Source organism: Leuciscus leuciscus (genome assembly GCF_965113295.1).
Source record: "Leuciscus leuciscus genome assembly, chromosome: 20".
NCBI classification, from domain to species: Eukaryota; Metazoa; Chordata; class Actinopteri; order Cypriniformes; family Leuciscidae; genus Leuciscus; species Leuciscus leuciscus.
Window position 1 is genome coordinate 20876277 of NC_138744.1, and position 16716 is coordinate 20892992.

A 16716-nucleotide genomic window follows, 5' to 3' on the forward strand; every position below is an offset into this window, starting at 1 on the left:
TAAATACATTTGTGAGAGAAGGTCTAACATTTACCAATTTACATTATGTTCTGCAACAAGCTACTTGATCATATATTAGTACAATACTACAATTTCATTATAACATTACAATATTTTAAATTGTAATATGATTCATATTACGATATTTATTGTGTATTTATATTATTACAAATATTACAACCATGTTCAGTACAAGCATGAAGACAGAGGCTTAATCTGTTCAGATCACATATTTGCTGACTATTCACCAATTATAATAAAAAGTGCATTATCTTGTGCATTATCCAACTTTGAATGAAAGAAAAAAACTTTAAAATACATGAATTCATAGAGAAGATGAGAATTAAATATAACACAGTTTTTAATGTTGGAATTGTTTTTGTTGTCATTGGAATGACGTGAAGCTTGCAGTATCCAATAAACATGTTTAGGATCAAATAAGAAGTTTCTCTTTGACTGCATCTTCATAGCTTTCCATCATTCTTTATGGTTAAACTGCATCAGTACATAATTGGCAGTCTGCACATGTGTGGCAGATGAAATTCAGCCTTTCGCTCTCTGGCCTCCCGAACCAACGGTGCCCTCCAGTGGACTCCATAGCTCCTGACAGCCCACACTCCTCATGACCACGTGGCCCGTGGCCAGACGCCCAGTTCTGGTAGCAGCCTGCTTCTCTGTTCTTTATCCAGAACCAGAAGTTGAAGGTGCAGGTGTAACGGAGACCCAGCCATACATGAGAAGTGGAGGCCTGGATGGCTCTTCTCGCTGCCCTGTTCTGAAGCTCCTCACTGTGAATGGAGACCAGGTCCACATGGTGCTTTCTGCAGTAACTCACAGCTTCAGTCCACGTCAGGTTCTCACGGACCAGAATCAAGTTATCTTTGGAATGATTAGACAAAAAATATGGATTATACAGAGTCGTATGTGGAAGAAGTGATTGCATCTTAAGGCCATAAGCAAGTAAAAAATAAGGAAAATGGTATAATATAATAGCCTACATTTAAATCTAGAGTATTAATCATGATGTATCTATCATTTACAAAATGTGTCTGATTAAGGCTTAAGGCATGTATAAGAGTTACATTATTATTTATAATAAACAGTGTAAGCCTCTTAAGGTTCAATTGGGTTCTATAAAGAACTTAGTTTTAAGAACCTTTTATGCCAACAAGGTTCAGTACAAGTAAAAATTACTGCATAATACTTTCATGTTTAATGTTTTCTTCTTCTTGAAATAAAGTATGTTTATGAGCTGTTAAATTCATAACATTGATGTAAAATGAAAGGTGCACTAAGTAACTTTTTTTTGAGTCATCAGTCCTTCCAAAATATGTTTTTGTCTTAGTCTGATTAACTATGGTAAGCCTATTATACGTGTATATATTTCACCCATGCGTGTCTCGTCATATACGTAAATAGAGAAAAGTTACTCTGACTACTTTGTATGGAGTGGCATAGGTTAGTTGTCACAACAAGAGAGAAAAGTTGACATGGAGAACGCTAAATCTCCAACCTCCAGGGAATCACCCGTTTCAATAAAATGCCAAACAGAGGAGAGACTGCTGGCAAAAAGAGAACGGGGCAGAGCTCGTAATAAAATGAGAATCAACATTGGCTTGGTTTTTAGGAGATGGCAAGAACTGCGGGATTTGAAATGTTGTAAAAGTGACACAGAGATGCAGTTTTTATTACTATTAGTTTTTATTGAACAGATAAATTGCCATATGCAGCTCTCCAACAGAGTTCATTGTAAAGCATTATCTATTGTGAAGGGTCATTTCATTCTGGTTGTTCTAGCGCTGTGCAGGAATTTATTTTCAAGAAAGTACCGTGTCTTTTAATGGGTAAAGCTACAGTAATGTCTTAATCGGCTTGAGATCCTTTTCATATAAACTAATTATATCTCTTAAGCCTAGAGTGAATGTTTATGAGCAGTAGGATCATTTTTTCTTTCTTTTTTAAGTTATGAGAAAGAACCATATTCATCCGCACAGTCACACAGAGCCGGAGCAAAAAAAAAAAAAAAAATTGTCTTACGCAAAATGCATGCAGTTTTTTTTAACTGCTAGAGGGCCAAAAATTACATAGTGTACCGTAAAAAAATTAATTTAAACAAAATTAATTAATTATAACTAAATCCATAAAATTACCCCTTGACCCCTAAGAGATTCTATATAAAGCACCTGACAAAACCCTTTTAGGTTCTATAGAACCTTTTCTTCTAAGAGTGTAAGCAACAGTACAGTTGTTGTGGTCGGTCCACAACTGTGATTAAGGCCATAAGTGAGTGTGATACAACAGTTAAATAAGCAAAAAGGTTATATTAATAACTTACATTTTAGATGCAATATTGTTACTGCATCTGTGTTTGCTCATCAACAAAACAGTTCCTAATGAAGCAGAAATAACTGGTACAATGTCTTGTTCCTGAATAAATCTGTGTTTTTGAACGAATTGGTTGAATCATTCAGTAACTCTCATAAAGATGATCGCTTATTGCTACCAATTGGGATATGTAATATGCAGAAATAGTAACTGATAAATCCCCACCACTAATGCACAATCAGTCTAATGAGAGTTTTGTCTGGAACAGGCACACAAGCAAATTAATGATACAAACAATAACACATTTTTTTTTACTGTCGTATTAGTAACAGCATAAAAAATATTCCCAGTGAGTGTATCTCTCACCTTGCTCTGGACCTGTAGTCAGTATTTGTGTTGGTTGACTGCTTGTATTTTCACCCTCAGTTGTGTTTTGAGCTGGTATATGTGCTGTTTTGTTGTTCCTGCAGGAGTAGCTGTGGGTGAGAATCTTTTGGTTAATAAATTGCATAGTTAAGGCTTTTGCCTTAATAATAATAATAATAATTGGGCCATACTGTGCAGCCCTACAAACAAAAACAGCAAACCTGGAGCTTTTTTCCACACAAAAAAAATTAATAAAAAAAATAAACAAATAAAAAATTATTAGAAAAATCTCAATTAGATTTTATCCCCAAATGATGCAGCTCTACTTGGAACCACATGAGGGTGTTTTTGAGTGCACTATCCCTTTAATGTTGGTGCTAGCAATGTACCTGGTTCAGTGGTTGATTGAGACTTCAGATCCGTAAAGGAGGCAGATTAGATGCATACTTACCTCGGGTCTTTGGTGACCCGGTACGTCATTCACTACCCTCCGCCTCATTCATTTTTTAAAGTTAGACATCAACTTTCTTAGTATTCCTCAATCAATTCATTATAAACAATATAACAAGAAAAATATAATAAAATCATAAAAGAATGCCTGTTTTCTCATTATCTTTTTTTGGAAATATTGTCTAGGGTCTCTAACGAACTAAGGTGTGTAACAGTGTAAGTATCTTTTTTCTGCACAACAGGAATTTAAGCTTTGATGACTGAATAAGTGCAATTCACCTTTATTCTACAAGGTGTCAATATCTGATACACAATGATGAAGTGACGTTTCACTCATAGTTACCGCAGGCAGAAAACAAAAGAATAGGAATTCATCAGCAAGACTTGGAATGGCTCTGTGATTTACTGCAGAGAAAGTACAGTATGGAGTCAAATATTAGTGTCACTGTCACTTGATGGTGGATCCGGTAAGGAAGCTTGAATATTGATTTTGAATATGTTGAAAATTATAGTTTTGAGAATATGTTTGAGATCGTGAATATGATATGGTGAATGGGAAATGAGCTCTGACGAGGACAGTGATGATGGTATCTGAAACTGAACCCTTCCATCAGTGTTAGATATAGATCCGGGTCGCTAAAGACCCAAATATGGAATAATGATTGATGAAACATTTATGCATTTATAGGTTAAGTAAATAGATTTCTGAGCAGATTTAAAGGCTGCTAAATAAAAAAGGATGAACTCACCACTATGACAGATGAAGGGCTGAGTGGTGTTACATTGGTAATCTTTCCATTTTCCTGTTTGATTCACCATCACTGAAACACAGTCCTGGTCTCTTCTGATGTTTCTTAACTGACTTGAATTCCAGAAACAGAAAGAAGAGTTGCTCTGATCCGACCATGACCAAGGGTCTTTAAATAGTCCGATCCATACATCTTTTTTTTTTTACAGTGATCTTGACATAATGATTTTCTGAGGAGTTTCTGACATTGGCTAGATCAGTGTGGAAGGTTCTGCAATATTCCTGGGCCTCTCTCCAGGATTTGTTCACCTCAATCAGAATATACTTGGCATCGGCTGTTGCTACAAACACATGACAAGAAAAAGATTCTAATTGCTGTTAATGTCAGAAAATAAAAGGGTGCAATGTTGCACTTTTATAACAGATTACAAAGGTATAAAACTGTAATCTGATACTAACATACTAACATACTATGTTAGTAACATAGTATACTATAGATACTAACATATCTGTTATATTAAATAAAAACAGTGGTATGGTAATGCATTACCACAAACTACACAGTAAACTATAAATACAATGTACAGACAAAAGTGCGATAGAAATTCTTACCATCAAAGCATACAAATTGCCTTTGTGAGTCACAGCTAATATTAAACCATTTCCCACTGTTGTCCATTACAGCACAGCCCTCATTATTATTTACATCTGGTTGTTTATCTTTCCAGTTTTGGAACGTCTCTTCACTGTAACTGTCTGGCAGGGACCAGTGCCATCTGAACACTTCACTTCTATAAAGTCCAATATACACATCAAACGAAACATTCGCAATGGTTTTGAACAAGCTGTTCATCTCGTCTGCATTATTCACAGTCGCCAGGTCAGTGTAATTCTCACGGCAGAATCTCTGAGCCTCAAGTCCAGTTCTTTCTGATATTTATGAAGTGATACTGGTGAGATATTTGGCTTGAAGTGAAGGCCAAAAGCCCTGCGGAGAACATATAGGATAAACATTGATTGATTAATGCATTTACAAAGAAAAGTGCCAGCACATTGACTGTAATTTGGGGTATGCAAAGCACTACAAACACTTGAAAACACGCTTGCATGTGAAAAATAAAAGCAAGCTTATTTTTATAACTATTTAAAATAAATCATTTTAATTTACAATTTTAAGCTTTAAATTCACATTTCAACAGAAAGCCCAATAACTACTGTAAATTGTGTCATCCTTTTTAAGATATCATAAAATCATAAAATCTACATCCATGTTTACTTAAAACACTTACCAAAGACAACAAGGAGAAATCTCATGAGCAACACAGAGCTCAGTGTGTGAGTAAAACATGGTCCATACAGCCTTGTTGTCCTCCTTTTATCTGACACAAAAGTCAAACTGTTATATTATCAGGTGAAAACTGACAGGAAGGTAAGTTATTGAACTAATACTCATTTGCATGGTATCCCACAGGCAAAAAAAAATAATAAAAAAAAAATAAAAAGAACGTGACAACTAAAAATGACCATTACAACTTTAATTCAATCAGTTAAATCTTTAAGCATAAAAGGTTCATGGCTGTAGGCTACATTACTTTACAAACATTTGACATATTAAATATAATTTAGTGTCTATTTCAATGTGCCGCACATGTTTCCACTCCATCTTGTATAATGCTCTTTTCACATAATTAAATGTTCTCTAATCCAACCTGTTACATTTTTTAATTAGGCTAATGAAATTAACATTTGACTACTCCACCAACAGAGGCTGGACCAGCACCACCACTGAGATTAAAAGGAGATACACAATACTGGAAGAATATTAAAATCCAACAGGCAAAGAATTACTGTTGCTTTTGTATTTGTAGTAAATAAAAATGACCAAATAAATTGTGAATAATTTGTGTTCATTTAACAGCTGTGGTGGTTACGGCATATATCTCTACCCTTCCATCTGGCATCCTCCCATTCCATACAGCAGGGTTCTCAAGCTTTATCAAAAGCTTGGAGTGAGATCACATGCGGTTAGGAGAGGAGCCCTAATAGACATTTCCCTTAGTTTCAGATAACGTAAGCTAGCCAAACTGAGCCAAAGCTTCTGGCCTGGTTGCAAAGTAGTTGTAGAGTTTTGGACTGCATCAATAATAATGTATACGATGGGCTATATATTAAATGTTCTTGCCTAAAAATGTTAGACGAGCTTTCTTCCAATTTACCTTCTCCATCACGACGTGTGTTCGCGCGATGTTGTTGGTTACCTAGTAACGAACGTACGGTGGCCGAGAATGTTCCGTCAACTTCCGTGTGTTCGCGCATCTATGTTGCCTAGTAACGAACGCAATCTGGCCGAGATACGTGCTGGCGGCAGGAAACTTCACTTTGTGCCTGCGCCTCGTATACAACGTTATATATAAAGCTTGCAGGACAACTTGGTTGGCATTGCCTTTTCAGCGTGAGAAATACACGGTGTGGCGTGTGAGCGTGTGAACTGGTTGAATTGCGTGTGTCTCACGGCCAATGCGTTCATTTTCGGAAGGTGTGATGATGGGATTACGTTATGTGTGTCATCAATACATTCAACCACACTTGAAATCATAAAGGAAATTCTATTTATTAGGTTACTTCCAGAGGTCACAGCAAGATGTTATCAAGTGAACATAATTTATCAGATTAGCCTCATTTCTCCACCACTGACCTGCAATCCTGTGAATCTCCTCTGATGGACCTCGACAGGTTTGTGTCCAGGACAACACAAAAACTCTCAGAAAGTGTGAGAACGAGGCACTTTCCTGATACAGTGGCCTTACTAATGTGCTCTGCATCTCCGATGTTATATAGAAAAATGCGCACTAAATGAATGTACTGCACTGCAAAAAAATGCTTTTCTTACTTAGCCTTTTTGTCTTGTTGTTTCCAGTCAAAATATCTAAACATTCTTAAATCAAGATGCATTTACAACGTAAGAAAAACCAAGAGTTTCCCTAATTTCAAGGTTGACATACTCAGCATTTTCACTTAACCTCCTTTCTGAATCAGGTCCCAGGCAATCACCATTTTTTATAAAATATAGGTAACTTATAGCCTACTGTGCCAACTGTTTTTATTTTATTTTATTCTTTTTTATCCCTAAATAACAATATTTATGTGATTCCAAATAAGTGTTCAGACTAAATATCACATTTAAAAATCAAAAGAACATGTAGTTCTCAGCGTGTACATTTATTTAATTATTTGTTTATTTATTTATTTGCTTGCATATATTTCTTATGTGAACAGACTCTCGGTGTCCACTAGGAGGCTTGACTTAGAAGGTATTTGTCTGGATGCAAACATTTATAGCTTAAACTGTAAAATATAGATGAAACGATGCTTTAAAGGACACACATCGTTGCTGTTGGAGGATTCGGGGTTTCTTAGGTGAGAATGAGTACATATGCTCATATAAACTCTGCAAACTTCTGTAAAAATGACGGAAAAACAAACAAACACTTGGACGAGCTAGGCTAAGCTAACGGGCTTGTCGTATTATTTCGCCTCGCCATTTGTGTTGTAGCATACAAGGGTTTGTATGCTGCACAAAATGATAATTATTTGTAAACAGTGTCATTTATCCGTTTTGAACAGGGTATTAAGAATGATAAGGGTGGACCAAATGGTGTTCTTTTAATCATAAACTGCCCGTTAGCCGTTGTTAGCTGCGCTCACTCAGTGCTGCGTGCTACATAATAAATTATCCAAATGCTGTTAGAAGCATCAAAATAACGCCCATTATCGTGTTAAAATGGGCATATGACATTTTTTTTTCGCTCTTAGCCATACAATATCAATTATAAAAGGAGTTGGCAGACATTAGCGCTGATAGTGTCAGTTTTGGTGGGGGTGATTATAAGGAACAGATTTAGGCTGCATCCCAAAACCTAGTGAGCTGCCTACCTAGACAGCATTTTGGGAGATATGGGCGTGTTCAAAGTTTTGAATCTAGTGAGCTACCTACCTAGACTGCATTGTAGGGCATCATATAACGTAACTGATATTATAACGTTCGAACTCGCCCATTATTGTCCAATATGCTGTCTAGCTATGCTGCTTCTTAGTTTATTGAGACACAGCCTTAGACATTGGCCTAATCTGCAGCAGGATTAATAGAGCAGTAAACAGCAGACAAAACGCCCCAGTTTCTTTCCTAAAGTACACATAGTAAAATGTTTTCCATATTTTCTGAGATATTCAATAGGAAACACATTTGAAATGGTAGATATTGTGATTATGGCACCAGCTTTGCTTTCTTTTTCCATTCTTCATTGAAATTACCATCTTGGGACTTTAATGACATATCCAGGAATATGACAGAACTCTAACATCACATTCAGTGTTTCCTGTCTTTAAAGTCCATTGTTGTTAATCTCTTCTTTCAGTAGATTATCAAAGATCAACAGTGTCCTCTCTGTTGGCCAGTCTAGTGTGCATCTATGAACACCTTACCGCCCTCCACTTCTGCCGTCAGTAGCCCTGTCAGCTCCATAGATTCGCCACTGTCAGCCGTCAGCTCGTCCATCGGCTCTCCCGGCATTCCCGGCACCCCATCCGTCGGCTATGGACCCATGTCCAACTCTCAAGTGAGCCACACATTCAAGTTCTTCTCCATATGATAAAAGTACTGTATTGCTAGTCTTTTATTGTGTTCCTGATGACTTTGGTCTAATCATCACTTCTTGTTTATTTATCTCTAGCAGATAAACTCCTCAATGTCTGTGTCTGGGTTACATGCTGTCAGCAGCTCTGATGATGTGAAACCCCCCTTTGGCTTGAAATCTGTCAGTGGCTCTGGGCCAATGCTGTCCCAGAAACGGATGTGCGCCATTTGTGGGGACCGCTCCTCTGGTATGTACTAGAACGTAGAGCTTTCAGATTGCCTTTTTATTAGTGATGCACCAAAATCCTTTTTTTTAACCAACATTTTCATTTAGCCGAAAACCCAAACCATTTGAACTTGGTTTGCTTATTATGGTAAAGTTCTTCAGCAACAAGCTGTTTCTCGATATTTCAGCTAAACATATTTTACATATTGATATTCTAGCATTATTTTTGGTCATGATTTTGATCTGATATCAATTAATTGGTTATATAGGTACAGCACATAGTAGTATAGTACACAGTCTCTTCTCTTCTCTGACGACGTGTTTACAGGTTTGAGGGCAGGACAACCTGACACTAACATTAGATCACAGCAATAGCAAACCTCAACCATCCAATGATCCAATCAGTTCCCAATGGACAAAATCAAGTCCCGCCCTAATTTTTTTTTTTTCTTGTTCAAGAAGCTGTTTCAGTCGTCACAATAGGAAAGAAAAGACTATTGCAAATTCCGTTTCATGCCACTTTAAATTCAGTTGCTATTTTAGTTTTAGATATAATAAGCAACACTCATTCAAACTTGAGTTTTATCAAACATTTATGGTACAGAGCTGTCGAATGATGAACCTGATTGGTTGACAAACGTTCTAAGGCAGTGGTTCTCAATCTGCGGCCCACGATATGCCGACCAAATTTAAAAAATAAATTCCAGTTTTACCATTTTTTTCGTTTTAAAATTAAATTAAAATGGTTTAAACAAATACAAGTTTGAACTATAATGTTTTTTTTTTTTTTCATATCAAATAATTTTGGTGATCATATATTATTTTCAGACATGCGGAGACCTACTATGTACTGAACCAACGCAGTTAACACTCACAAGTGTGTGGTTTGGCTGAATTCCAATAGTGTCAGTAGCCATTAAAAAAAAAAAAAAATATATATATATAGCCTATGGATCAAAATGGACAAATGTGTTATTAGAGGAGAACAACTAAATGAGGAAAGAATACATGCAAACAAGAAGAGTTTTAGCATTAGAAGCGAAGGTAGGAGAGTAACTTTACTGGAAAAATGGAAGAATCAGTTTTCTGTCAATGAGCGAGATGGGCAGGCTGTTTATTCTGTAGTAAAGTACTTGGTATATGCAAAACCTACTACAATGTCAAAAGACATGTGAATTCGATGTGTTTTTTTTATATACTTGCATTTTAAATCAATAAAAATAACATTGGCGCACTCGCGGCTGAAATGCGGCCAATTCGTTATACCTTATGTGCCACCAGAAAACACTGCCTCTTCTGTGTGTGCAACATCTAGGTATAATAATAATTTTATCTGCTAATACCACAACATTAAATCTGATTGGTTTGCGTCATATGTAATGATATGCGGCCCATGAGACTTGAACTTGGACCACAGTGCGGCCCAGTGGAAAAAAAGGTTGAGAACCACTGTTCTAAGGTGTGCAATTATTTTCCACTAAACGTACAGCTAAAGTAGTTCCTGGCTGGTCTTGACCGCTTTATAGTTCCATATCACTTTGTCAAATGATTCCGGTTATTTCAAGTTCCTTATAGCCCACAGCAGCAAAAGAACCAAAATCCACAAGGACATTGATCAAGCAAATAGATATGACATATAATATGAAGAAAAAAACACTGACAAACTATTTCTCTGTTTTCACCACAAAATTACACTTAATTATCTATGGAAAGCACATTCTCTTTCTCCTGCTCTCATTCCCAAACACATACATGCAGTACAGATTCACACACTTGCACACAAACAGAAACATATGCGTGCACAGAAACTTCTTGTCAGCACTGCCCCACAACTTCATCAGTAAAATAATTTTGCAACTGAAAAGCTACTTGACAGTTTTCAGTTACAAGGTAGCAACGTCCCTGTTCGTCGCTGTTCTTCTCTTCTTGTTTTGGGAAGAGATGTCTAAGAAATTAGTTATGTACACACAGTAGCATTTTAAGGACAAACTCTGACAAATGTCTTGAAATAAAACATTTGAAATGTCTTGAGGCGGGGTGACCATAATATAACCGCAATAACAGGGTTTTTCCTGGTTCAAAACTAGGCGGAGGTGGTAAAATCCTGATCATGTATTTTAATAATAAGATAATCTAACTTGTATTTTTCATATACCATCATATAGCCTACTGTGTTTCACAAGTAGTAAATGTTCAAGAAAATGTTGAACATTTTAAAGATAAATTCATTAATCTGGTGCACTTTGAGTTAGGGCTGTAATCAACCAAAGAAATCTTGGTCGACTGAAGTCCTGAAATTTTCGACAAAAAAATCGACAAAAAATCACGCTAGAAAAAAAACGTTAAATTAATTAGCTGTGCACTGTGCACAGTACTTGGTAGCCTTGTTGTCCGCCTAAATGAATTATAAATAAACATAAAAAACTAGTAGGCTATTTGAAGTATATTAAATCGTTTTGCCTAATTATACCTAATTATTTTGCACTGAAGTGAGTCTGACACTCGAGTCTGTCGGCTCTGACAGCGTTGCATCACGTGCACCTGCGCAATATCAGAGCCTATGATTTCCAAAAATAGTACTATGTTGTCAACTAGTGATATCATCAGAAGAACTTTTGAGGAATATGCAACATAATTTAGACAATTGTTTTTGTCATATGTTTATAATAACTGACATACACTATCATTTCAGCCGCTCTGTGCAAAACTGATGAAATGAACACGGCAAAAAATCGACCAATCAGAATTTTGGTCGAGCCAGAACGTATCGACCAAAAAATCGACTAATCGACTGGGACAGTGATTCTCAACCGGTGGGCCTCGGAGCGCCATCTGGTGGGCCGTGTAGGCAGTGGTAGACTACCCCCAAATTATTTTTTAATTTTTTTTTTAATTTACAAATCTTGTTATTTTCTAATTATCTTGTTCTTATGAATTTATATGATCAAAAACACTCAAGTCAAGTCAAGATGCATTATCTAAAAGCTAATTTAGGTTTAAATATCGCAACACCAATCACGTCAGGTCAGATTGAACGTTTGTTCGATCAGATGCAGTAACATTACGTTACTGTACGGATCGTTTTCTGAAAAGAAAAGCAGATGTGGGAGACAGACCTGTGCAAGGAAAAGCTTCGAAGTGTGTGGTGAGAAAATACGACGCTGAATAGGCCTACATTAAATTTGGTTTTATAAGGGCAGGTACACCCGGACGACGAGAAGAGCAGCGCCGCGTTTACAACTCGAGGTATCGAACACTGGACGCGCACTTTCTCAGTTTATGGCCAGCAATATTGTTATGTTTAAGGACATTACAAAATTAAGATAATGTCTGTGCTATGTTATGATTGCAATTAAATTTACATTTACAATTAAATACAAGCGTTGCTGAGCCTGCAGTCTGAACACTTTACCTCAGGACGTACATTAACTGAATTAATTGAGAATCTCACCTGAAAATCCGATCATTTTCATCCACGCAGCTGATAAGCTGGTAAATGAATATAAAACTACATGTATCTTGCAGCACAGGGTGAAGTCAGTATACAGGCTACATTAACGACGATTTGAGACAAATATAATGTAGTAAATTGAATCTAAAACTATGTCAATGGCGCCGGTGTGACACTCATAGAAAATAATGTGTTCGAAGACGTGCCGCTGCGCTTCTCGTCCGGTGTGCGACCCGCTTAAGCCGAAGGCGCATGTGGAGAAATGTTGTAAAATGATTTGCTAAAACCATCAAAGCTGCAGAGACATTTGAACAAAACTGGGCTGTGCTGGGAAGCCAACATAATATTGTTATATCGCTAACTGTATTTGATCAATTACATTTACAGTAGGCTATGTAAATTGGGGTGAATTAACTTTTTTTTTAAAACATTTCGTATCTATACCACGAATGTTATTTCTCGTGCCATTTATACGGCAAAAAAAGTTTTTGCGTGCATATGATACGCTGTTTTTGCGTGCCTATGATACGCAGTTTTTGCGTGCATATGATACGCAGTTTTCGCGTGCATATGATACGCACTGTATGGCGTGTAATTTTTGCCATATAAATGGCTCAAGAAATAACATTCGTGGTATAGAGATCGTGTTGCAGCGAATAGAGAGAATCCCCTCTTGTGTGTCTGGCCTGTTGTTACAGGTATGGTTACTGAGAAAACCTGCAAAGCCTTTTTGATACAAGGACAGTTTTCATCTATATAGCTGACTTGATCTAGTCTGCTACAGTGGCATAACAGATTAACAGCAGAGTATATCATTGTACTTTTAGAATTTTCTGTTATTCTGTGTTCATACTATCATATGTGGAAAGGTGGTCCTCGGAATGTTTTTAAACACTCATTGGTGGGCTATGAGTTGCAAAAGGTTGAGAACCCCTGGACTGGGAGATTACAGCCCTACTTTGAGTCACCCGAATCCGCTGTTAAAAAAATAATAATCCACCCGCCAACCGCCCGAACCTATGATATTCTTTCATTTAGATATCTGCATCTGAACATCACATTACAATTATTCAAATTCTCAGTGTTAAGCATGATTTATCGATAGATATGAACATTTTTATCCATTTATTTTTTGGCCATATCTCATCTCATCAAAACCACGTAACTCTCTTGTGAATGTGAGTACAGCCATTAGCAGAAGCCAAGTAAAGTTTTTTTACAAAAACGCATCGCTTCGCTTGAGAAGGCATTAACCCACTGGAGTCATATGGATTACTTTTATGGTGGATGTATGCACTTTTTGGAGCTTCAAAATCTCGGGCACTATTGTGTTCGGCTGAAAGAAAAAAGTAATATACACCTAGAATGGCTTGAAGGAGGGATAATTTTCAACAAAAAAAAACTGCCTAATGTGCAATTTAAGTAAGGAATAATTAACGATGGGCTATTGAATTATTAGAAAAATAATGCACACCTGAGGTGGTATTGCGGCCACGACGTGAAGCATTATTTTTGTGATAATTAAATAGCCCTTTCAGGGGTTTTCCTGCATAAAGAATTATGAGGCGGCCGTCTCCGTCAAATTTTGTGCTGCCTCCGGCTCTCGACAAAACTCGGACAGACAGTCACATGCTCAGATACACTTTTTCCACTGCGACGGTTCTGTTGCGGGTTCCCGGCCTGTGTCCATTCTCAAGCCGTATAGTTAGCCAATAGTGTAGGGGTGTACATATCAGGGCTCGACATTAACGCAGACACGTGTGTTTTTTTATTGAAGGGACAAGCGAAAGAGAATTTTTACTATTTCAATTAATAATCTCATTTAATACAGTTGTATTTTTTCAATGTAAATTATTTAATTTGATTGGTAACAGCCTAGTGTCTTATTATTCTAATTGAATGTATTGATCAAATTTAAGAATTTGAAATGAAAGATGGAGCCCTTTATAAAGGTAAAACAATTATTCTGATAGGAGTGTTTTCCAACAGTGATTTAATGAAACATTGACAATTTAAGTTTGAGTAAAGCCTCTGTTTAGGCTATTAAGGAAATGTAATTTTGCCAAAAGAAGAACTTTTATTTGAAATAAATGTTATTTTTAAATCAGCCTACTTCAGTGAGATATTTTACCATATTATCACTATAAATGTCATCTTTATTTCAAGTTAAAAGGCAGATTTTTGAAAGTTGTAGCAACCAGACCGTTAATTGTGGTTTTAAACTTCTCTTTATGGTCAGAACATGATCAACATTTCACATTTTTTAATTCTTTACACTTTTCCAGTAACTTTTCCTCAACAAAATAAATGTCTTAATAGAAAAATGTATTTCTTAGTTTCTGCATGTTCTAACAGGTGATATTATTATAAATCGTTAAACAGGTTTGTTTTGCCTGACTTTGATTACGTGTATCTTCAGCACAGTTTGCAGTGCAGGCTGCAATAATAATAATATGACCTGTTTTTGTCTATTAGAAATGCACATTTGACAGTAGCTTGAGTTGACAGTAGTAGTAGCTTAAGTTCGGATGCAGATATATATTTGTTCATTAACAAAAACAGTAACATCTGAAAAAATTAAAGGACAAGTTCGGTATTTTACACTTAAAGCCCTGTTTACAGATCGTATCTGATGAAATAGAACGGTTAAGATTAAAATTTGGACACATGCTGCTGTCCCGAGAATTTTAGGTTTATTTCGCTTCCCCCCACCACCCCCACAATGGTTGTCTATATGCACTGGAAGATTCCGTCCTAAAAACACATTAAACTTTCGTTTACAAAGACGTGAAACTCACCGAGTGGTCAGGGGGTGTTCACTGATATGTTCCATCAAAAATCGCTGAAAAAGATGCATTCCAACAGGTTTTATCGTAGTTTTTGTCCAGCTCCATTGACTTAATAGGACGTGCTGTGAGACCGCAGCACCTTTACGATATTACTCCGCCGCTTCTTCTTCTGCTTCTTCTGTGTATTCAATGAAATGCCCGTGGTTTGCTTGCAATTGGCAAAGGTGCATTATCGCCACCAACTGGGCTGGAGTGTCTATTATTCAAGCTCTCAACGGAAGAATCACGGGTGTGACGCGTTTGGCAAAATAGGTCCACAAAAGCGAAATAAACCTAAAATTCTCGGGACAGGAGCATGTGTCCAAATTTTAATCTTAACCGTTCTATTTCATCAGATACGATCTGTAAACAGGGCTTTAAGTGTAAAATACCGAACTTGTCCTTTAACAACCTCATTTTTATATTTAAAAATTTAAGATTTAAAGGGTAAGTTCACCCAAAAATTTTAATTCTGTCAGTAATTACTCACCCTCATGTTGTTCCAACCCCGTAAGACTTTCGTTCATCTTCGGAACACAAATTAAGATATTTTTGATTAAATCTGAGAGCTGGATCACTGCTCCATAGGCTTCTATGGGATCGAAACTTGCCGGCATAGAAAAGTTTGTAAAGACATTGTTTAAATAGTCCAAGTGACTACAGTGGCTCAACCATAAGTTTATTGAGCGACAAGAATACTTTTTGTGTGCAAAAATAACGACTTTATTCAACTATTCATTTTCTTCTGTGTGGGCCTGAGTGAATTCACGTAGTGTAACAGCGCAGTGCTTCTGTGTTGTACGTCTCACACACATGACCAGCATCGGACAGCGTCGGGGATAGTGAGCCTACGTGGTGACGTACAACACAGAAGTTACAGTTACACAACGTGAAATATTTTTGGGTGAACTAACCATTTAAATGGTAAAATTTGAGTTTTATTAAAATTAACCATTGGTCATCCATAGTGATCATGATTAGCACAGGTAAGCACCTCAAAACCATGGTAAAATGTAACTATGGTTTATATAGTATTTGTATGAAAAACTGAAGCACAAATGCTATAGCTTAATCTCAAAAAATACTGTTATTATATTTCATTACTCCTTAAACACATTTAATACATGTTTATATTAGTATTATAATAAAATGTGTATCCCACTTCATCCCGTTTCATCCCTACATGTTTTGTTCAATGATTTCAAAACAACTAAAGAACTTAACAACAACTTAAGTTTTTCAACTAAGAAAACTGGGACACTTTATATTAGGTATTTTTAACCACAATGTACAATTAAATCAACGTTCATGTTGTATTGTGTCGTGGAAATTTTTTATATGAATACAACCTACTTAATCTGACTTCTTCACCACGGACAACTTCCAGTTGTTTAAATAATAACTACAGTCTCTCGAGGTATTTTCCTGAATTACCTGAATACTCTATAGTCTTCCAACACTATCACTGTCTCTGCGGTGGTCTTTTGACTGTAGAATCTTTAGTACTTCTATTCCTCAGCTGCGCAGCAAATATTTGACACTACTCCCAGGTTGCTCTTTGTAGAAATTACGTTTTATTTACAGTCGGGAGATCATTGGCCACAACAACCAAGTGAGTCTTCTGAATAGAAAGATACATGTACATTTAAATCATACAGTTGAGTAAAAATCAATGTCACTCAAGTCTTC

General features: G+C 36.5%; 1 protein-coding gene and 1 pseudogene across 5 annotated transcripts in view; one reads left to right on the top strand and one right to left on the bottom strand.

Moving 5' to 3' along the window:
- Positions 1-126: 126 nt before the first annotated feature.
- Positions 127-6711, bottom strand: LOC309484363 (macrophage mannose receptor 1-like; annotated as a pseudogene). Its single transcript, XR_014211706.1, has 6 exons — positions 6585-6711; positions 4502-4877; positions 3891-4230; positions 3143-3174; positions 2692-2980; positions 127-879 (listed from the first exon to the last, which is right to left on the bottom strand). The product of XR_014211706.1 is annotated as a macrophage mannose receptor 1-like (transcript).
- Positions 6712-7167: 456 nt separating this feature from the next.
- Positions 7168-16716, top strand: part of rxrbb (retinoid x receptor, beta b) — a gene marked incomplete at its 3' end in the record, with an annotated part of 29356 nt that continues 19807 nt past the window's right edge. For 2 of the 4 annotated variants that reach the window (XM_082150011.1, XM_082150014.1), the window contains exons 1-3: positions 7168-7306; positions 8305-8505; positions 8620-8770. In XM_082150011.1, the coding sequence (XP_082006137.1) occupies positions 8359-8505; positions 8620-8770 (298 nt within the window). In that variant the 5' untranslated portion in view covers positions 7168-7306; positions 8305-8358. The remainder of the gene's footprint in view (positions 7307-8304; positions 8506-8619; positions 8771-16716) is intronic. The other 2 variants (XM_082150013.1, XM_082150012.1) reach the window with 2 other exon arrangements.